This window comes from Alosa pseudoharengus, unplaced genomic scaffold, assembly GCF_046254945.1.
Source record: "Alosa pseudoharengus isolate Yale_2024_CS ecotype anadromous, Long Island Sound unplaced genomic scaffold, YU_APseudo_1.1 YU_APseudo_1.1_scf_1, whole genome shotgun sequence".
NCBI classification, from domain to species: domain Eukaryota; kingdom Metazoa; phylum Chordata; class Actinopteri; order Clupeiformes; family Clupeidae; genus Alosa; species Alosa pseudoharengus.
This window is the reverse complement of record NW_027468564.1, coordinates 15,029,776-15,053,153: the sequence shown is the minus strand read 5'-3', so window position 1 is coordinate 15,053,153 and position 23,378 is coordinate 15,029,776. Positions and strand designations below refer to the sequence as shown.

General features: G+C 39.7%; 1 protein-coding gene across 1 annotated transcript in view; it reads right to left on the bottom strand.

Moving 5' to 3' along the window:
- LOC143121759 (uncharacterized) overlaps positions 1 to 23,170 on the bottom strand; it is a 29,104-nt gene extending 5,934 nt beyond the window's left edge. The window contains exons 1-4 of the mRNA XM_076282340.1: positions 22,917 to 23,170; positions 6,277 to 6,631; positions 4,909 to 5,232; positions 15 to 203 (exon numbers count right to left, since the gene is read on the bottom strand). Of these exons, the coding sequence (XP_076138455.1) occupies positions 15 to 203; positions 4,909 to 5,232; positions 6,277 to 6,520 (757 nt within the window). The 5' untranslated portion in view covers positions 6,521 to 6,631; positions 22,917 to 23,170. The remainder of the gene's footprint in view (positions 1 to 14; positions 204 to 4,908; positions 5,233 to 6,276; positions 6,632 to 22,916) is intronic.
- Between the last annotated feature and the right edge of the window lie 208 nt (positions 23,171 to 23,378).

Below are 23,378 nucleotides of genomic sequence, written 5' to 3'. Positions count from 1 at the left end.
GTGTGAGTACAGACCTATCTTTGGGGTGCCTGACATCCAGAGTTTGGCTGCAGGACGCCTGGGGAGTCTGGCTCGGTCTGGGACTCGTTCAGGATGTGGGGTGTCGGGGTCTCCTTCAGGAAGTGGAGTGTCGGGATCACTTTCAGGAAGTGGAGTGTCGGGATCACTTTCAGGAAGTGAGATGTCGGGGTCACTTTCAGGAACTGGGATTATAAACAAAAGATTATGAGTTTACATTGTGATACAACTCAAAGGTGTTCAATACATCACTATAAGGCTGTATAATAAACGGGTGTGGGTAGTGCACATCACTATAAGGCTGTATAATAAACGGGTGTGGGTAGTGTACATCACTATAAGGCTGTATAATAAACGGGTGTGGGTAGTGTGCAATACATCACTATAAGGCTGTATAATAAACGGGTGTGGGTAGGACAGGGTAATGTAGAGGCTAGGGATATTGGCTAGCATGTAGTAGCCTGAAAAGTTCTGGGTTCAATACCCGGCTTCCACCATTGTGCCCTTGAGCAAAGAACTTAAAGGCACACTAAGCAGGTTTTTTTTAGCTTAATATGCAAGTTTTTAGTTTAATTGACCTTCATTTACCAGCTTCAGAGTCATTAGAATGGTTATATGATTTTTTTTCGGGTTGAATGGTGGCCGCCTCGCTTCTCTCTAGCGCCTGTGAGCGGAAAAACCACCCTTGCAACTGTGGGCCGGCGTGCCGACGGTCTCAATGTCAGGAAGTATAACGAGTGCAACGAATTGCTTTACTGCATTCAAATACACATACAAGCCAGGCACCGGCTAGAAAAAGGTAGCGATGGAGTTTCATAGACATACATCATTACAGAGCCAGCGAAAAAGAAGAAACCGAGAAAACAGTAAGGAAATTGCCAATACTGCATAGTTTACCTTTAACCCCAAGTTTCTTCAGGGACGATGGCCCTTGTAATGTAATCCACATATATAAGTTGCTTTGAATAAAAGTGTCTGCTAAATTTTTTTGTGTGTTTAATTTAAGGCCATTTCCGTAACTTAGGCTATCGTCTGCTAAATGAAATGAATAAATAACCCAAATATGAAAAAATATTTGCATGCATTGAAGTCATTAGAGATAAAGAGGAGACAGAGGTGCAACTCACCTAGTTTGTGTTAGTCAAGTAAGTGCAACTCATCTAGTTTGTGTTTATTAGGGGTCCAAGAAGCGAAGCTGCGGGACTCCTATTGTTTTTGTTCTGCTTTTTAACCATTTCATGAAATTCAGTGAAATTCATGACATGAATGTTTCCACAGCAAAATCGTATCTACAGCCATAACCAAAATAGGTACAGACACAAATGTTTCACCTTAGGTCCCAAATAAGTGCATTATCTCACAAAAAAGCAGTTACCAATACCTGTCCCTAGGGGGTGCTTTAATATGCATATTTACATTTTTATTCCTATTTATCACCCGAAGAGAAGAAGCACTCTTTTCTGATTGGCTGGCGGGGTGGCTTTTAATTCTGAATAACGGGACACCTATGAAGTAGATCTGGTAAAAAAAGTTTAATCGCCGTTCCATATCAATGCTTATGAATGGCAACTATAACAACCATAGTAGGACGACGGTTGAGCCCAAAGATTCTAGAACAGAGCTCTGGAGTTGAGCCTGGAGGCAGGCTTCGCAAAAATGGAATCAACTGTTAACAAGCTAACTTTGCGAAAGTTGTAGCCTACAACAAGCTGTGGGCTTCTTTTTAAATGGAACCGCGTGTTTCCTTTGTGTGCTATGAAGGCATGGCTTTACAGTGGCAACCGGGTGATAAGCGGGATAACGGCCTTCGAGGTCCAGTTATACGGAATTAATGGACTCGGGCTGCGTGTCTTTGCCCATTAATTCCGGATAACAGGCGGCCGTTATCCCTTACTTCAGTACCTGTACCTATAGGGGTGCTTTAATAAGCAAATTTACATTTTTATTCCAGGAACCGTATGGAGTTTTTCACAACTGTCTCTTTCCTTTTGTTCCTTCGGAGCTCCTGCATCCAATTAAGTTGCCATGGCAATTTGAGCATTGGTAAATTTTCCCACCATTTTCAAAAATTTTCAAAAGTAAAACTAATCTCCGATTAGACTGTTGATCCAATTCAAACAGAATTCGGTACACATTATCTACAGACCAAGTCTAACAGATTAGCTTTTTCTGATTTTTGATTTGTCACTCAGTTTCAAAGTTACGCATCAATCAACTTATAGGACGTGGCTAAATAGTATCCTGTTAAGGTCCAATCCTATTCAAACTTGGTACACAGAATTAACACAACATTCTTTGAACGCACAACAAATTTCCTGAAATTCTGTCTTTAGGGGGCGCTCTCATTAAGTAAAAAATGTAGTCTTATTCAAACTTGGTACATACAATCAATAGGGCACTCTGAATTTCATTAAATTCTGTCCATAGGGGGCAATTAGTGTCTGCAACCATAACCGGTGCCAAAGGTCCAAAATCAATGTATGATTTCACAAAACAAAAATGACCCATTTCTGACCATAGGGGCGCTATAATAAATCTCCAGAAGCGTAAGGAATTTTTTACTAATTATTCTTTCCTCTTGTTCCTTTAGAGTTCCCGCACCCATTTCCATCATTTACTGTACGTACACACTGCCGCCGATTTGAGCTGCAAAAAGATACAGGAAGTCATTCATTTCCAATGGAAGCCGGCTTCTGTCGGCGTTGCGTTTTGCCCGTCTTGAGCGACCAGAGCATCACGCAGAAAGTTGAAAGTTGGTCAACTTTATGCTAATGAGCTATGATGCAGTTCAGCGGCAAACAAGCAACGTACAATGCTGCAACGTCAGAGTGGCCAAAAGTGTCAAAAGCTTCCCTGTACTTTTGACAAGTGTACTTGACAAGACGGCCAGAGCTTCTTTTGCAGCTCAAGTTGGCGGCGGTGTGTATGTACAGTTACATTTTCCTTCCATTTAAAAAAATAAAAATAAAAAATGAAACTAATCTATCTCCTCCTAGTCCAATTACTATGAACGTCAGTACACATCATCTATAAACCAAGACTAACAAGTTGGATTTTTCAGTACACATCATCTTCAGTCTAATAAGATGGATTTTTCAGTACACATCATCTTCAGACTAACAAGTTGGATTTTTCCAATTATTTATCACTCCATCTGAAAATTACACATCAATCCACTTTTTTTTAAAGTATATTTATATCTATATTTGGCCTTTGTATGTCTTTAATTACAGGACAGTGGAAAATGACAGGAAACGAGTGGGAGAGAGAGTATTGTATTATATCGTATTATATCGTAATTTATAAAAGGTCCATTCCTATTCAAACTTGGTACACACAATCAGTACTACAATCTCTGGATGCACACCAAATTCCATACAATTCGGTCCATAGTGGGTGCTACAGCCTCCACAATTTATTCTGCTAAAGGGCGCTTCTTGGAAATTGCTTGGACCCCGGCAATTACCGCTTGTGGGTATGTTTATTATTATGATTATTATGATAATTATTATCATTATTAATAACTCACCTAGGGGGTATTCCATCAACCTCGCTAAAGGCCAAACCTGGCTTATTTCGGTAAGTCTCGCTAATTTTAGTGAGAATTCCGCTCCATTAATGAGGTTAACGTGAATCCCAGCTTAGTAACTATGGGAATTTATGCCACAGAACTAACCTGCTCCGTAGCACGTGGGTGTCGTTCTAGGGATCTTGCTACTCTGCGTCATTTACATTCTGTGGTGGTGTAACGTGCAGCGAGATGACACAGCAATCGAGTTACATTCTTGCGTGTTCACAGGTTCGCTTCCCATACGAAGTTACATAGGCTACATAGCTTATCACCTTGATAATGACATTTTTTGTTATACTCTTTAATGAAAGACATAAACTGTTGATAAAGGGTCATGCACATTTGGTAGGCTGTTCATTGACAGTATATGCTTTGCCAGTGGGCTGTATTATATCTGATGCAAGCCAAAGGATAATTCTGTAGCCTGTAGGCCTATAGGCAGCTAATAATTAAAAATGCTTCATGTGTCGATGATTGTTCATGAATGTCAAATCAACTGTGTGCTACACAGATTAAATACTAGGCATAAATGACAAATTGAAAGCCATTGCATTTCAGATAATTATATTTCAAACACTTTGGGACTTATGGGAGACAATACTAATATGTTGATACTAATTTATTTTATGACCACCTACACCTAGATAATAATTTGAACTCTTTTACAGTAATCTAAGAACGTAGGCTATAGTATAGATAGTTACTAGATAGATAAAAAAGTTGTTTTTGAGTTTATACTATTTATTCATTCAATCGTTCAAGCATAGACTGTATGACTGTATAGAGCGAAGCTAATCAAACTCGCAATTTATTTCAAACCATTAGCATTGTTGTTTTAAATGTAGGCCTATGCTTTTATTATTCTCCAATTTCTGTAGGCAAAGTCTATCATTTTTTTTTCCTCTCGATGTTAAATTTGATGACTTTCGATGAAAATCCAATAGATGGCGCTTGCCAAATCGAACAGAAATTATCTAGTATTGTCTTTTATGACATATATCCTCTTTTCGTCAATCTACTGTTTTGGTCTACTGTTCTACCTCGTGCACGAGCAGAGATGAAGCTGAACTAAACCTTGCTTGAATAAACGAGGCCAAGGATGCCGCTAACTTGAGTTAATGGAACGGCTTCAGCCCCAAGTGAAAGTCTACGTTAGTTCAAGCCAGGCTATTTCTGTTAAGCGCGCGCCTTCATTAGCGAGGTTGATGGAATACCCTCCTAGTTTGTTTTATTATTATTATTATTATTATTATTATTATTATTATTACTATTAACTCCTCTTGTGAATCATTTGTGTTCGTGACTTCAGTGCAACTCACCTAGTTTGTGTTTGTCTGTATTGGTCCCTTTAGATTTGTTGAGTTTGGGTTCATCTTTGGGTCTGTTGAGTTTGGGTTCATCTTTGGGTCTGTTGCGTTTGGGTTCATCTTTGGGTCTGTTGCGTTTGGGTTCATCTTTGGGTCTGTTGAGTTTGTGTTCATCTTTGGGTCTGTTGCGTTTGGGTTCATCTTTGGGTCTGTTGCGTTTGGGTTCATCTTCGTCCTTGAGCTCCTCTTCCTCTGCGTGTCTCACTCTGGGTCTGTTGTCTGGGTCTGTTGTTGACTGGCCTCCCTTCTTCTTCAACCGCATTCTCTTTGACACTCCTGACAGACACACAAAGCAAAAATGTTAGTTGTAATAGTTAGTTGTACTCCATGTACAGTACCATGCTGCACACAAGTAATACACTGTAAAAAATATAATCTAACCAAGTGTTATTAATCTAACCAAGTGTTATTAATCTTATATTAATTAAAAATAAAATACAATCTAACCAAGTGTTATTAATCTTACATTAATTGCCACATCGCTCTTTTATACCATTACCACGCTCAAAATACAATGATCGCGGACGGATACAATACCATATTTTCCGGACTGTAAGTCGCACCAGTCAAAAAATGTTTCATGAAGAGGAAAAAACATATAAATATATATATGTTGCACCTGAGTCAGATATATAGTCGATATATAGTCCTGAAAATACGGGTAATAAAAATAGCATATTAAAAAGATATTCCCAATCCGGGTGGGCACGGGCCCAGCTAGCTTCAGTGGTTTTGGGTAAAAGCGCCAAATAAGATAATACTTATCCTACCGGGCTCAGGCTGTTCAAATGAATAAGTGAGTAATATCTCACCGGTCTCAGGCTGTTCAAATGAATAAGTGAGTAATATCTCACCGGTCTCAGGCTGTTCAAATGAATAAGTGAGTAATATCTCACCGGTCTCAGGCTGTTCAAATGAATAAGTGAGTAATATCTCACCGGTCTCAGGCTGTTCAAATGAATAAGTGAGTAATATCTCACCGGTCTCAGGCTGTTCAAATGAATAAGTGAGTAATATCTCACCGGGCTCAGGCTGTTCAAATGAATAAGTAAATAAATATCTCACCGGTCTCAGGCTGTTCAAATGAATAAGTGAGTAATATCACACCGGTCTCAGGCTGTTCAAATGAATAAGTAAATAAATATCTCACCGGTCTCAGGCTGTTCAAATGAATAAGTGAGTAATATCTCACCGGTCTCAGGCTGTTCAAATGAATAAGTAAATAAATATCTCACCGGGCTCAGGCTGTTCAAATGAATAAGTGAGTAATATCTCACCGGTCTCAGGCTGTTCAAATGAATAAGTAAATAAATATCTCACCGGGCTCAGGCTGTTCCTCCTCTTTTTCGTCCTCTTCCTGTGTCCCTCGTTGTCCTCGAGTTGACCTACTGCAGTCCTCCTGCACCACTGGTTCCGTCTTTAACTGGACACTGGAAACGTTTCCTTCCTCTCCACTACACGGCCCGTCTGTGGTGGGGGTGTGCTGGTGTCGTTTAACCTGGTGTCGTTTAAGCTTTTCTTCTTCAATATAATACTGGCCACACTGAGGACAGGGGTACGGCATCTCTGCTGTATGAAAACTCTGTTTCAGACTTGACTCTAATAACAGGGAGCGATGATCGTAGATTAGGCTTCTCTTCAGTGCCTCCGTACTTATGTCTTTTAAGATCTCCACCTAAAATAAAAGACATAAAAAGACATGTCTCATTCTGATCACTGTAGTAGTTGCCGATGGTAAGTTGCTACATACTACAGGTTAATTTGTGCCAGTAGCAGACAGTCAGGGCCTACTAGGACTTCTAAGGCCTAACTATTTTGAAATAAATGAAAAATACTATCAGTAATATTTAGTTTATTGTTAATTCTGAGCCTGCCTCGGTTTTTCAGTCCATATCCCTGCGCTCTCATTTCCCTACACAAGATTCACAAGTCCGAAGCCCTAGTAGGCCACGCCTGCCCCAACTTGTGCCTTTTAGTTTTGTATGTGATGTCTTTTTAGTTGTTGTTTTTTGTCTCAATGTGACTACCCTGGCTAAATAAAGGATAAATAAAAAATAAATAAATAAATTTGAAGGCCTTCGTGCTGTGACACGAAAGTGGCTCTGTTTTAGAGTCGCTGTATCACCATTGTGTCTTATGCGGTCAACCAAACCTGGTCGGAAGCAGGTTATGTGCTCAATAGCTCAAATCGTGTAAAACTACCGCCCACTGACCAATCAATTATCTTGAAAAACGAAGTTCTCTCACATGTAGGATTCTGTCATATATCTTAATGGGCGTTCTTTAATCTTGTATGTATTGGGCGGGTCGTTCTTTAATCTTGTATGTATTGGGCGGGTCGTTCTTTAATCTTGTATGTAATGGGCGGGTCGTTCTTTAATGTTGTATGTAATGGGCGGGTCGTTCTTTAGTCTTGTGTGTATTGGGCGGGTCGTTCTTTAATGTTGTATGTAATGGGTGGACCATTATTTAATCTTGTATGGAGGGCCGGCGGAAGGCATGGGCATTCTGGGCAATTGCCCAGGGCGCCAAACTACCAGGGGCGCCACAGCGTGGCGAGCTATAGGCTACAACATTGAAAACACATTGATTGTCAAATAATGACAGACGGTTTATGCGGGAGCAGTAAGTAATTCATTTTCAGCGATATCGGTTAAATAACATAATGATACGTTCAAAGCTGCAGAATACAGAAACGTGCGCAGGTTAAAAAAAAATCCCGCATATGGGTGCTGATCTTCAGCCTGAATCGGCAGGTTGCTAGCAGTGGAACGTAGCAGAGGGACGACAATGTAATAAGGAAAAATCTGAATCTCACCATGTCACCGAATCAGGGGAGCAATGACCTCGTTTCCCCGCAATAAGATGGTCCTCTCGCGGGGTGATGGGGCTACGACAGGTATTTGAGTCATTTGCAGATGGCTGCACACTAAAACTCCGAGTCAAAATCGATGGATTGCCCTTATTCAAGAGTAGTGGGATTAAGGTGTGGCCAATTTTAGGATGTTCAATACGTTTTCCAATTAAAGAACCTGTTGTCATTGCATTGTTTTGTGGACCACAAAAACCAATTCTGAGTTGAAAGAGTTGGAGAGTGGAATTGACTTTGAGGCCAAAAGGATTTCTGTTAAGTTAAATTCTGTCATTTGTGATACCCCTGCCTGGGCTTTTATAAAAAACATTAAGAGTCACAATGGATATTTCGGATGTGATAAATGTTCCCAGAAAGGAGAGTATGTATCTGGCAGAATGACCTTTCCCTTAGTCTCTTGCCCACTCAGGACAGATGAATCATTTGGCCAAAAACATAATGAAGAGCATCACCAGGGCCCTAACCCTTTCCAGGGGTTGAACGTAGGGATGATATCTCAGTTTCCGGGAGATTATATGCATTCTGTTTGTTTAGGTGTCGTTAGGAAGCTTCTGAACATTTGGCTTAGAGGGGCTCTCAGGTTCTGTTTACCTGCTTCAATTGTTGACCGAATGTCTGACAGTTTAACAGGTTTGCGCCGTCATATTCTGTTGGAATTTGCGAGAAAACCAAGGACATTGAGGGACATTGACAGGTGGAAGGCAACAGAATTTAGGATGTTTTTGCTGTACATTGGACCTGTAATTCTGCCTTCATATTTGGACACTAATATTTACAAAAATGTCATGCTGCCGTTTTCCAGCATTGCCATTTTAGTAAGCCCAACCTTGTCCTCAATGCACTGGCAGTATGCCAAAAGGTTGCTCCATATGTTTGTTACACATTTCGGAGAAATATGTGGCAGAGACGCAATTGTGTACAATGTTCATTCACTTATTCATTTAGCACAAGATGTAGGACACCATAATTGTCTCGACAACATATCAGCCTTTCCATACGAGAACCACTTACAAAAACTCAAAAGACTTGTCAGAAAACCCCAACGCCCCCTCGCCCAAATGTTACGTCGATTGTCTGAGCAAAATACTCATCAAATCACTGATAGAATATCAGTCTGTTTGAAAAAGCCCCACTTTGTTGGACCAGTTCCAAATGACCTTGCTTCTAAAAAGGTTAAAGAGCAGTACAGCCAAATGGTTACTGACGATTGGACTATCAAAGTTTCAACAGGAAACAATGTATTTGCCATTGCTGATGACATTTGCAAGACCTACAACATTGTTGAGTGTCTTGATGGCATTTAATTAGTTTATAAAAGGTTTTCTGATAAGTCCATCTTCTTTACATACCCATTCAGCTCAGACATTCTGAATATCTACAGTGTCTCTGAAATATCGGAACAATACATGTATGCCAAAGTGTCTGCAGGGGCATATAAATGTGTACTGCTCACCCACAGAAGAGGTTTTTCATCCATACCAGTTCTACATTTTGTGAAGTAGTTTGCAATTTAGTTTAGTGTAGTGTAGTTTAAAGTAGTTTGCTGTTTTTGAAGGATCAGTTGTTTGATAAATTCTAGTTTTTAAGTATTTTTGGGTAGGGTGATATTACAGGTGATAGTCTGTTAGTTGTGGTTAGATGTAGTTTTTTCAATTTTTATGTACATGTACACTTTCATGACACCAGTAAAATGTATTTTGTTAAAGGAATTATCCGGAGTAAAATGCACTTTAGATCGATTTCCGGATGATTGGGGGTACATACGTTGAGTTGACATCAAAATTATGTCATTCGGATGTGTTTTGAGAAAGTTCGATTGTACCGTTTTCAGTCACAACTCGTAGCCTGGAAGTGAGCGGGGCATTTCAATTGCGCCGCTACAAAACGCTATTTTTATACCTCTTCTACAGTTCCAAACAACATAACACTTACGTGGTAGTGAGTAGAGGGTCCCTAAAGCCAAACCGAAGTATCCCGAGGTCTTTATGTGGTCGAATAGAGAGTCCAGAATGAATTTCATCAAGCCAGTACCTTTCCGGAAATGTTGCCATCTTTGCCGCCACCTTCAGGGGAAAGTCCGTAGGAGTCTTATTGCTGTGTAACACGCTCTGGAAATTCACAATTTCGTCGCCGTTTAAAAAAAAAAAAAACATAGTCCAGTCCATACAACTTCATTTCAATTTCGAAAGAAATACTGGACTATGTTTTTTTCTTTTAAAAAACGGCGACGAAATTGTGAATTTCCAGAGCGTGTTACAACACACTCAGCAATAAGACCGTGCCCGGTCACACACTGAACAGTAATTTCTTTTGTTTTTTTGCGCTATGGCGCAGATGCCGGAGGAAACTATGAAGTTGACGTTCATTTAAGTGTGGGTAGCATTGACTTGTTGATGCTCATGCAAATCAAACCAGCTAATAGGCTAACTGAAATAACACCCATGCCAATCTCTAGGTATGGTGAAGGGTATGTGATGTGGGGCTATTTTAATTCCAAAGGCCAAGGTAACTTTATCAGGATGCACAGTATTCTGGATCCATGAAATAACTGGCCTTTAAAAATAAAAATCTGCCTGTCTCTATGGGAATTTAACATAGGGGTGGGAATACTTATGACCCCTGTATTTTAAGGAAGAACATTTATTTATTTATGATACATTATTCATTCACTAAGAAAATTGGTGTCTTTAAAGGTTAGATATTTCCTCATTTTTCACTTAAGGCATTAAGATCAATTTCCAAAAGATGATTTTATATTCCTCTTTTCAGTCAACTTTAGCATGGGTGCCAATACTTTTGGCCAGCACTGTAAATGGGTTAAGGGAACAGGTCTTTGCCAAAATGTGGTCAATTCCATAACTCATCACACTTACAGGAAGGCTACACTGCGCACGTAACTGAAGCATTCAGTTTGCAGAGCATCTGTTGCAACAATTGGCTTCCACTGTAGTCAATGGAACTGGTTACACCAGACGTGATGGCGTACAGTATGTTTAAAAACATTGGATTAGTCTTCTAAAATTATTTTTACGCTCTGCGAACCGAGTGCTTCACTTGCGGACTCGGTGTAGCCCAGGCCTTACAGGTGGTAGATTTTGTCACAGGTAGACAGAGCAGATAGCAGCCTGCTGGCGGCGGTGGCTTTATATTCATGTAGCAGACATTCCGTTTAAAAGTAGGTAGTTATGCATAACAACTCATTTTGTTATGCTTCTATGATAACAGATGCTGTGAGAGTCGGTGGTTCAACCAGCCAACAAACAGGAAAAGCTCAAGGCGGAGTCTTAACTGTCAGCAACTCTACCCAAAAAAATCAGGCTACTGTTATTTCCCACTAAGAAAAACAGTGGTCTGGTATGAAGGTTACCTGTGTTTTGGAACATGTTCTTACACTCTTAAAACGAATGTGTTAAAAATCAACACATTTCTTGCGTAATGGTGATTTCAACAAATGTTGTGTTAAATCTCAGCTGAGTCTGAGGAAAACTGCACAGAAGTTCTAGCCTACGCAAAAATGTATTAAATGCAATGGCCAATCAAATCATCAGATGAGCCAATTGCTGTATCCAGATGCGTGAGAAGAACCTGCTGCCTCCTCAGTTTGATTTCTTACGGTAAGTGAAGCTGACATTAACGTAACAATGTTTATAATTTACTACCTGACAATTTACACTGCTGTATCACAAATGAACACGAATATATTAGCTTTAGGCCTACTATGTTTTTGGCGTACTGGTGTAACATACTGAGAACATAGTGTTAATCGTTCAATGACTGCACGCTAACGTTAGCAAACTAAAGAATGTTAACGTAGATACATACAGCTAGCTTCTAGCCTACAAAAACGTTTCACCAGGCGATAATAGGGCTGTTATAATACAACATTTAGGTTGCTCATTTACGAAAGTAAGCCAATGACACTAATTGATAAACCTATTCAATTTAATGAACACGTTTGTTAGTTTGCTTTCGCATGCCTTCAGGGGTGAAAGTAGTTTTCATTTCTTGGTGGTACTATGATATAGAGTTATAATGCGCGCATAGCGTGCGCCGAAAATTTCACTTAGCCTAATTATTTATTATTTATTTATTTGTTTATTTACTGTATTATAGTCTACTTATCAAGCATTCACTAGGACTTCTTATCACTCTAGTATCACTCTTTAACCCACCTACAGGCTTGGAATTTCACCATTCTGGGGGCAAGGCCACTTGGCCTTCAGTTGGGCATATTTGGTGGGGGGCACAAAGGCCACATGTCAGGGCACCAAGGCCAAAGTTAACTATACAGTAGTAGGCTATAAAAATGATCAAAGTTGTATTTGGCCTATTCACTGCAGTAGACCTGCATCACTGTATGAAACATTACAAAAACATGAAACATGACATATTACATAGAACTGTAAATCATCTGATCATCTAATATTTACAGATATCTAGGCTATATATAACATTTATTTTATATTTGGCCTGTTATGAAATCATGTATTGAACAATTTAAGCACAGCTCAGCTTTAAGAGACTCAAATAGCCTAGATGCATGCCTTTTGTGATCAAATGCTTTCACAAACTCTTAGTCAGCTGTCCTATAATTTACCAATATCTAGGCGATATTTGTAACGTTTATTTTGTATTTGGCCCGTTATGATATCATGTGGAACAATTTAAACACATTGTAAAACGCAAAGCCCAAATTTGGAGACATCCATGCATGTCGAAATTTACTGCAAATTCAAAACTAGATTACTCTGGAACGGCTAACTGTACAGGGGACTGCTTTACACTTTTGTGTTCGGTAAGGTCTGCTGTTTATTCCGATATATGGTTTGCCATGTGTTAAAAGAAGGGTTCGTGAAGTATTCCACCGAGATGAATGGGTAGGGAGATCATGGGACGCAAAACCTTCAGTAGAATGTATGATTAAATTGAATTATATTTAGGCCTACTTTTCTCGCGAACCGTTCAACACAGCAATTATCGGCTAACATCGTTTAAAAGCTGAGAAAAAGCTCTTTCATGTGATACTTGTGATGTCTGTGTGATGTATAGGCTACTTCGCGAGTAGTTCAACTGAGAAGAATGGGTGAATTGGACGCACTTTCTTGCGCTGTCACTTTCTCCACTGCGTAAAAGACTAAATTAATTTGCGCTGTGAATGCTAAGATTATTTTGACAGGCCACAGGCTAACTAAAAATCGCTATTAGTAGGACGCAAAGCAGAATATTGAAAGAATGGGGCACCAAGGCCACCGTGGCCTGTAAACCTCTGATTTTCAAAGGGGCTTCACGGCCAATGCAAGGGGCTACGACGGCCATGGCCGTCGTGGCCGCCGTGAAATTCCTACCCTGCCCACCTGTATCTGTTTTTGATTATGAATAAATTGCAAACACTTAATTTCAACATTTATTTATTTATTTAGCCTAGTTACTCTGCTCGCTCCCACTTCCAATCGTTTTTTTTTTAATATAGGCTACTGTATATCATGAAACACGTTTCTTTGAGTCATGCCTTTTTATTTGGGAGACTGCAACATACTTCTGTCCGCTAAAACACTTTCACTGCACACGTAAAACTAGAATAGGCTATTGAAACATCAACATATTTTTCTTTAGCCTGTATGTTTTTTATTTGGGAGACTTTCCAAGAAACGTCCGTCTGCTAAAACACTTTGGATACCAGTGCACGTTGGCGCAATTACTGTAGGCTACTGTACGCGCGCTATAGCTTGCTCGTTGTCTGTCCAGCTGCACGGGAGGTTTAGACACAATTCAGATACAGTTCAGAACGATGTATATGAAATATATTTTGGGGGAAACGTGTTGCTTTTGGTAATTTGACATTAGCAGTTGTGTTGTCATGCTGAAAGTGCAATATTTATCAGAGACAGTATAGTTTTTTTTTCGGTACGGCGTACCCTCTCCGAATATTTTAGTGGTACTCCGTACCGGCCAGTACCGGCTTACTTTCACCCCTGCATGCCTTGGATGCTAACTAATTTGACCTCAGTCAGTAATGACGATGTCACACTGCTAGCGACATTTTGTTGCCTTGACATTAGTCGGCTAGCTTTACTGACTTTAGTTCGCATTAGTTCGGTAAGATAGGTAAGTTAATGTAATGGAGTTTGGCCAAGTTATGATGTGTAGGCTATTTGCACAATACATTGTCTTATGAATACATTTGTCTTTTGTAGGTGTATTTTTTTACAACTTGTTGGCGGCGCCATGTCGGGACTTCCACAACCAAGGTATGATGTATTTGCAAAGTGCATTGCCTTATGCCTAAATTCGATTTTGTAGGTTACAGTTGCCTTGGATGCTAAAGTTGCCTCAGTCAGCAATGTTATACTAGTCATGCTGATGACTTGCATTACTTTGCCAAAAAAGCCAAAGTAACTTGGCTTGTTAGTTCAATAATGCATAAATAAACTGTTTTGAAGTTTGGCCCAGTTAGGACCAGTTAGGGTAACGTCACTTCTGTTGATGTTCAAACCAAGTGGGTAGGTACTATGGGCGGCTACCGTGAGATGAGGTACGAAGAGCCATATATGTCAATGTATTAATGCAAACAGGAAGTTGATAGGGTAGTAAGCACAAATCCTAAATTAACTTGTGCATAGAGTGTATTAATTATGTTTCAATGTTTAATGTGTCTTAATTGTTGCTAAAATTTGGAGGAAAATTTAATGTAAAGCTCTGAAAGGGATGACGGGAACATTAGAGAAGCTTAAATAATCTTATTAGGCTGTCTGTTTTATGTGATTTTTTTCTCTGTAGAATCAAAGTGCTTTAGAGGTCTCAAGATGCTCACCTATTACCTGCCCCTGTGAAATGCAGCGTGAAGTCCACTCTGTCTTACATCTTGGACATACAGCCAGTAAGTTAACTTTAATGTCTGAATCAGTCAACTTTTAAAGATTTGTCCTTCTGTTACATGGGATAGGCATGGGGCGGTGGTGGCGTAGTTGCTAAGGAGCTGGACTAGCATGCCGTAGCTAGCCTGGCTAGCGTCATACCCTCATCTCAAATGAGACGGGGTCTGGAAACCACATGCTCATTTCCTCGTATTTGAGGCGTGCTTTACGAATGCCCAGAGCCGTTTATTGGGCGCTACGAATGTCTGTCAAATGCGCCTGTTCCTAGTTCATAGCCAATCGTTTCAATTGTACTTGATGACGTGACGCTAGCCAGGCTAAAAGCCTGTTGGTAGCAGGGCAAAAACATCCTTCTTGGTCACGAAATGTTTCAACGCCAAAAGTTGCTCTTCTTTCAAAGTAAACTTGCGTTCCAAGCTACTTAAAACACTATCTAAGGCTGCGTCGAAAGGTACCTTCGCTTCGGCTGCCATGTTGGATGTAAACAAACTGCTTCGGTGTGTCGCATATTCGACGTCATCGTCTTGCTGCACCCTCCCCGCTCTGTGATTGGTCCCCTATCTCAGGCGAAAATTTGCTCCATGGTTTCCAGGCTGCCTTGCAGCGCGAATTGAATCGCGCGCGCAAGGCAGCATGGGAAAACCCAGGCTATGCCGTAGCCTGAAAAGTTGTAGGTTTAATACCTGACTTTCACCGCTGTGCCCTTGAGCAAGGCACAGAACCCCGAGTTGCTCTGGGAACAATGGCCTGCGTAAAGTAATTTGACATATGCAAGTCACTTCGGATGAAAGTTAAATGTTAAAAAAATTAAACAAATAACTAAATGTGTGTTTTGTCTGCCCTTTGTATTTTTCAGACTGGAACAAGCATCAGTAATCTGCAAAATCCTGAGGCCCAGACTGGAGAAAACCAACCCCGCCTTGTCAGCTTAGGACATCCCAGCACATCACCCCAATATGTCATCTTACCCAGAAGAGATCGCGTTGCAATTCCACTTCTGGATGAGGGCCTAACGTGCAGTCTGGACAAACTGTTTGAACTGTATTGGGAATGCAACCTGGCCTTTCCTGTGCAACTTGCCTCAGTCTTTGGGTTCATGCAGCATGTTTATGGCCAGCCGATAACCTCTGGTGGGAAGAGGTCCAGAATCATGAAGCTTGCTGAAAAGCTCCAAGTACTGTGAGTGAAGTTGCCATGTACATTTGTCCAAATGTGAGACAGATCTGGACAATTTTGACTGTACCACTGTGGACAATGTGGACACCACTGTGGATTGCAATTTTCAGGTCCACAAGAACTGTGCAGCATCTTTTGTTGACAAAATGTACTCATAAAACACTACACTGACTGACGTTCAAAAAAGTATAACTTGCACCAAAGAGTTGCTTGTCAAAACACTGGACTGCTTAAAAGAAAAAAAAAACATTTCTATGCTTAATATGTACTCCTATTTGTGAAAGTGAAGAGGTGCTCATGTTTCTCAGACTACTAACCGTTAAATATTTTGAAGAGCACCTCCACAGGCAATGGAGAAGAAAGACAAAATTTGAGAGATGTTGCAGACATTTTACTAATTTATTTATTAACTTATTTATTTAATAGTGATTCTGAAATCCACATAAATGAGATAAAAAGGTTTCATTGTATGATTAGTACTATTACTAATAAAAAATTATGGTAAATGTATCTGGTTTGTTTGTGATTTGTTTTCAATTGTAGTAATTATAGTAATAATTACAGTATTGTAGTAGTAAATTTAGTAATTCAAGTTGACACACACGTGTTGATTTTGTGTAAGAATAACGCAAAAGTGTGTTATAAAAAATTACACAAAAGCTGTGTAACACAATGTGACACTAGTGATGTGTTAGAAATAACGCACGGATACGCAAAGGGACCGCCGCGGTGTCTGATCGGATCCGCAAGCCGCCATCGCGGCGGATACGCCGCGGTGTGCAAGTGGACACAGTTTTGGATCCGATTTCTGGATCCGTTACGGAGTTCACCGTACCTCCGCGGCGGATGCGTTTCGTAGTCCGTTTGCTGTCTGGGAATATATTTTGCTGTCTGGGTAGTTTGAGCATACAGTAGGCTACAGGCCAAAAGTTTGGACACACCTTCTCATTTCAATAGACTTCTCCAGAATATATCCCGCCTCCTAACTTCCGTATCCATCCAACTTCCGGGCGTGGATTGTCTATGGGAAATAACATGGCGTTTTGAAAGATCGTACCTGTCAAACTCTGTAGGTGACAAATTAAAAAAAGCTGCTGGGCAGATTGACCTACACACTTCTGCCATCTAGTTTCCACTGGATTTTTTTGATTTTCGGTGCCGTTTAAGTAGTATAGTCTATAGTATACTACTTAAACGGCACCGACAATCAAAAAATCCAGTGGAAACTATATGGCAGAAGTGTGTAGGCCAATCTGCCCACCAGATTTTTCAACTTCGCTACCTACCTATGTTTTACCGGTATGATATTTCGAAACGCCATGTTATTCCCCATAGACAATCCACGCCCGGAAGTTGGATGGATACGAAAGTTACGGAGGCGGGACTTATTCTGGAGAGGTCAATGTGTTTTCTTTATTTTCATGACTACATTGTAGATTCTCACTGAGAGACCGGTTTTTGGTGACGAAGTGAGACGGTCGAGGGTGGAATGGCGGCATCTGGAGGAAAGGAGCGTAGACGTTTGTCTGTTGATCGTGAGCTACAGGCGGTTGGCAACAACTGGACTGTGAATGGTCAGAGGTCAGGAAATGACGGATCAGGAAGTGAGGATGGGGAGATGGATGTTGGACGCGGGAGGTTGGATGAGTGGAAAGTAATCAATAGGAAACGGAAAACTAAAGATAGAGACGAATCAGATTATAGTGACATTGATAAAGAAATAAAAACGGTGAAAAGGAGTGAAGATGAGTTCAAGGTGTTTATCAAATTGTTACAAGAGGGGACTACTTTTAACGAGTGGAGTCCAATCCAACTAACCAAAAGTCTGCATAAAGACATTGGGGAGGTAAGGAGCGCTAAACAATTGAGGAATGGTTCTTTACTGGTAATATGTAAAAGTGATGAACAACAACAGAAAGCAATAAAGACAAATAAACTAAATGGACAGCGAGTGAAGTGTTCAATGGCATATGACAAAAACTTTGTTAGGGGTGTGATCTCTGGGATTCCTCTAAGTGAGTCAGTGGATTCAGTGAAAGAAGGAATACAAAATGTTAAAGTAAGGGAAGCAAAGCGACTTAAAACAAGAAGGAATGGAGTTATATGTGACAGTCTATCAGTACTGTTAACTTTTGACGAAGCTAAACTCCCAGGAAAAGTCTTGATTGGTTACATGAGCTATGATGTCAAGGTTTACATTCCTCCACCACTGCGGTGTTTTAAATGTCAAAGATATGGGCATGTAGCGGCGATATGCAAGGGCAAACAAAGATGTAGCAAATGTAGTGGTGAACATGAATATGGAAAGTGTGAAGAAGGGGCAAAACTAAAATGTTGCAACTGTGGAGGAGAACATAGTGCAGCATATGGAGGTTGTGAGGCTAACAAAAGAATGCAGGAGGTACAGCGAATTAAAGTAGTCCAAGGGGTTTCCTATGCAGAGGCAACTAAGAAAGTCCCAAGAGGTGTAGGTGTACCGGTAGAAACAATAAAGGATGGGACTAAAGATGTAAAGGAATGTGTAAAGTGTGATCAACTAAAAGAAGATACGTTGATTGTGAGTAAAGGTGATTTTGTGCTCTTCATGGCTGAGATAATCAATTGCTCAGCACAGACCACTAGTAGAACTGAAAGAATTAAAATAATTGTAAAGTCAGCTGAAAAATACCTGGATGCAAAGGGAATGCCTTGGGAAAGAGTAAGAGATATTCTTAATGATGAAACACAACAATCACAGTCATGGAGTGGGCCTGCATAATGGTTTTAATTATACTTCAGTGGAATGCTAGGAGTTTAATTGCAAACGGCCAAGAATTCAAAAACTATGTTGAAAATTTACAAGAGAAACCTAATATTATTTGTATACAAGAAACCTGGCTAGTGCCTAGGTTGGATTTTGTAATAAAGGGGTATGACTCTATAAGAAGGGATAGGGAAATAGGTAAAGGAGGAGGAGTTGTAATTTTTATACAAAGGGGACTTCAGTATAGAGAGGTAAAGAGGGGGAATGACTTGGAATACATTGCTACAGAAGTATGGACAAATGAAGATAATGTGACAATTATAAACTTTTATAACCCATGTAGACAAGTGGAGATAAGGCAACTGGAGGATATTTGGAAGGATTTGTCAGGGAAAATGATCTGGTGTGGGGATTTTAATGCACATAGTACATTATGGGGAGAGAGGGATGATGGGAATGGAAATGTAGTCAAAGAATTTATGGAAGAGAAAGAGTTAGTATGTTTGAATGATGGATCTGGGACTAGAATAGATGTGGCAAGGGGTACAGAGTCAGCAATAGATCTAACTATTGTCACAAAAACCATTGCAGATAGATGTGACTGGGAGGTAGTGAGGGAAAGCACAGTAGGAAGTGATCATTATCCTATTAGAATTCAGATAGGAGTGGAATTAAGAATTGAACATGACATAAGAGAAGAGAGATGGATTTTAGGAAAAGCAGATTGGGGTAAGTATAGAGAAGTAAGTGATGAATTGTTACTATCTATTGATAAAAATCAGGATATTGAGGAATTGTGTAATGAAATTGGCAGTGGAATAATTGTTGCAGCAGGAGTATCAATCCCAAAAACTAAGCCTAAGACGTTAACTAAAATAGTGCCATGGTGGTCTACAGAATGTAAGGAAGCAATTAAAGGTAGAAATAGAGCGTTTAAAAAGTTAAAAAGAACACATAATTTTCAGAATTTAGTTCAATATAAAAGATCTCAGGCAATAGTTAGGAAAACAATAAGACAAGCTAAAAAAGATCATTAGAAAAAGTTCTGTGACTCTATTGGTCGAACTACTCCAGTGGAGAGAGTTTGGAATATGATTAAAAAAATGAAAGGGAATGGAAGGGAATATGGATACCCAGTGTTGGTTGAGGGGCAAAGAACGATCGATCACCAATAATAAGGAAAAAGCAGAGGTTATGGCTAAAACATTAGCCAAGGTGCACAGCTCAGGGAATTTAAATCAAGAAGAAAAAAGAGGTAGAGAAGTTACAATTGAAAAATATCGCAATGTGTTTGACATTGAGGATAGCGAAGAAGGGGTATTGGATGTGTTATTTACGAAATCTGAACTCAATAAGGCATTAAGTAAATTAGGTAAGTCATCTCCAGGGATGGATAAAATCTGCTATTCCATGTTGGAGAACTTAAGTGATAAGGGGAAGGAAGTTTTGTTAAGTCTATATAATAAAGTATGGATAGATGGCTGTATTCCTAGAACATGGAAGGAGTCTATAATTATTCCTATTAGGAAACCTGGGAAAGATCCTAAAATAGCAATTAACTATAGACCTATTGCATTAACATCCCAGATGGGAAAAACTATGGAAAGGATGATTAATAACAGGCTTACATATTGGGTTGAAACGAAAGGATTAATGAGTCATTATCAAAGTGGATTCAGGAAAGGTAGAGGCACCATGGATCCCATTGTATGCCTTGAAGATACAATAAGGAAGGCTCAAGTGAACAAAGAAAATGTAGTGGCAGTGTTTTTTGACATTGAGAAGGCATATGATATGTTGTGGAAAGAAGGTATACTGATAAAGGTTAAAATATTGGGAATAAAGGGACGGATGTTCCAATGGATTAAAGGGTTTTTGTCTAATAGAACAATTCAAATTAAAATAAATGGAGAATTAAGTGAGCAATACAGTGTGGAAAATGGTGTCCCACAAGGAAGTATTGTTAGTCCACTATTATTTTCAATAATGATTGATGGTATTTTTAAAGACATACAAAATTCAGTTGGGGTGGCATTGTTTGCAGATGATGGAGCAATGTGGAAAAAAGGAAGAAATATAGATTTTGTGGTGGGTAAGATGCAACAGGCAGTGAACAGAGTCCAAGAATGGGCCCTTCAATGGGGGTTTAGGATCTCAATAGATAAAACAAAGACTTTATTCTTCTCTAGGAAGAAAATAAATGTAGATGTTAAAATCAAATTATCTGGGGCAGATTTAGAAAGAGTGGAATTCTTCAAATATTTAGGAATGTGGTTTGACAAACGATTAACTTGGACAATGCATATACAAAAAAATATTGAGAAATGCAAGAAAGTGTTGAATGTGATGAGGTGTCTGCGTGGAGTTGAATGGGGAGCAAGTAGACCTGCTTTAAAAGCCATTTATACAGGGCTGATGAGATCTGTATTTGACTATGGGTGTGTAGTGTATGGGTCTGCTGCTAAAACATCACTTAATAAACTAGATGTAATTCAGAACCAAGGTTTGAAGCTATGCTGTGGGGCAATTAAGACCACGCCAGTGGCAGCAGTCCAGGTAGAGATGGGAGAGATGCCTCTCTATCTTAGAAGAGACCAGCTGTCTCTTGTGTATTGGACAAATCTAAGGGGTCATAGTGAAAAACACATGAGTCAATCAGTCTTATGGCAGTGTCAAGAGAGAGAGAGTTACCTTATTAAAAGTTTTGGTTGGACAATAAAACAAAAGGTAATAAATATGGGAATCAGTGCTCTTGAAATAAGCCCTACAGTGGCATATCCTGTTGTTCCTCCTTGGCTGATGTCAGAGGTTCCAGTAGACTTGGGCTTATTAGAGGAAAAGAAGGATGTTGAAGTGGATCATTACAGGGTCCAGAGTTACATTGCGAGCAAATATAAAGAAGCAGTCATTTTATATACTGATGCATCTAAGCAGACTGATAAGAAAATGGGAGTTGCTTTTGTTATCCCTCAATTAAACATTGAATCTGGAAAGAGAGTCAATGATGATTTAGCTGTATACACAGCAGAAATTATAGGAATATGGATGGCCTTATTGTGGGTAGAGAGCAATAGACCTAAGCAAGCTGTGATTGCGTCAGACTCTAGCTCAGCTTTAATAAGCCTTAAACGTTGTCACTCTGAGTCTAGACAGGACATAGTATATGAAGTAATGCAATTAGCCAACAATCTGCTTAAGTCTGGTATTAGTACTACATTTATATGGGTACCAGCTCATATAGGTGTAGGAGGTAATGAATTAGCAGATAAATGTGCAAAGAAAGCAGCAGGGAAGTCTGACATAGAGTTGAATATTAAATACAGCAAAGCTGAAGTCAAAAGTATAATCAAAGCTAAAATAAATGAAAAATGGCAATTTGTATGGGATAACGAACAGTCTGGAAGACACCTGCATAGTATTCAAGGAAAGGTGGGGAGGAGCAGGAATACATGCAGAAGCAAGCAAGAAGAAGATGTGGTGTCCAGAATGAGGCTAGGACATACAGGATTAAACAGAACATTAGTTACCATGAAAAAGCATGTTGATGGAATGTGTGAATATTGTAATAGTCAAGAGACCATAGAGCATGTAATTATGTTTTGTCCTGAGTACCATCAAGCCAGACAAAGATTTATCTCACAACTTGGTGAAATCCAGATGACATTAAATTTGAATGAAATACTGCAAAGAGAATCAGGTGAAATTTGTTTTTCTTTTTTGTTTTCTTTTTTGAAGGTAACTGGGTTATTTAAAAGAATTTAGGAAAGTGTAGGATGACCATTTGATCCACACTCCAGTCCAGATGGTGGCGGTAATGCACCAAAAAGCTGGTTGCCAACCGCCATATAAAAAAGAAGAAGAAGAAGAAGAAGAAGAAGATTCTCACTGAAGGCATCCAAACTATGAATGAATGCAAAGTTATTTGGCCCACAGATGAATATTTGTCATGCTTGCTGAATATATGGTATTAAATAAAAAAAATAACAACTTTGAAGAAACTAGAATATAAGACATGTTTTCAGTTATTTCACACTTTTTTGTTAAGTAGGCCTACCTAATTCCACATGTGTTCATAGTTTTGATGAATCTACAATGTAAATAGTCATGAAAATAAAGGAAACGGATTGAATGAGAAGGTGTCCAAACGTTTGGCATGTAGCCTAGCCTACTGTAGGCTACTTGAAGTATTGTTTTGATGTGTTGAATGGAAGTCAATGAGAGTTGTTAATCACTAACTAGCGGCGACAACGACAGTCACAGAGCCCATAGGCAACAAATCAGGGAAACAACTTACTTTTCAAAGGAGAACCACGGTGGTCTTGGTCACGCCTTTCTCCTCCTCCTCCGTTGTCGTTGTAGCTACTTCACAAATGTGGAGTTTAGTTCGTCTGTTCAATCTGCTTTCGTTTCCCAGTAGGCTAAAGTTAAAACGGGACTATGCCCCAAGATTAAAATCCCCACGTCGTCCTGTTGAAGTCAAATTGTCTCAAGCGATATTAGCTCGCACAGTGACGCACGGTAAAGTCCAAGAGTCGCGGCGTTGTTGCGGTCGTGGTATCTCTTGTTTCCTTCCGTTTGGCGATGGTATAGCCCAGGGGTCGGGAACCTATGGCTCGCGAGCCACATGTGGCTCTTTTGGGAACTGCATCTGGCTCTCGGACAAACCTGCCATTTGTTTACTCAATAAGTCATGAATAATTTTGGTACTGTATTAAATTAAAAATGGACCTACTGAAATCAAAATGTTAAAATAGTG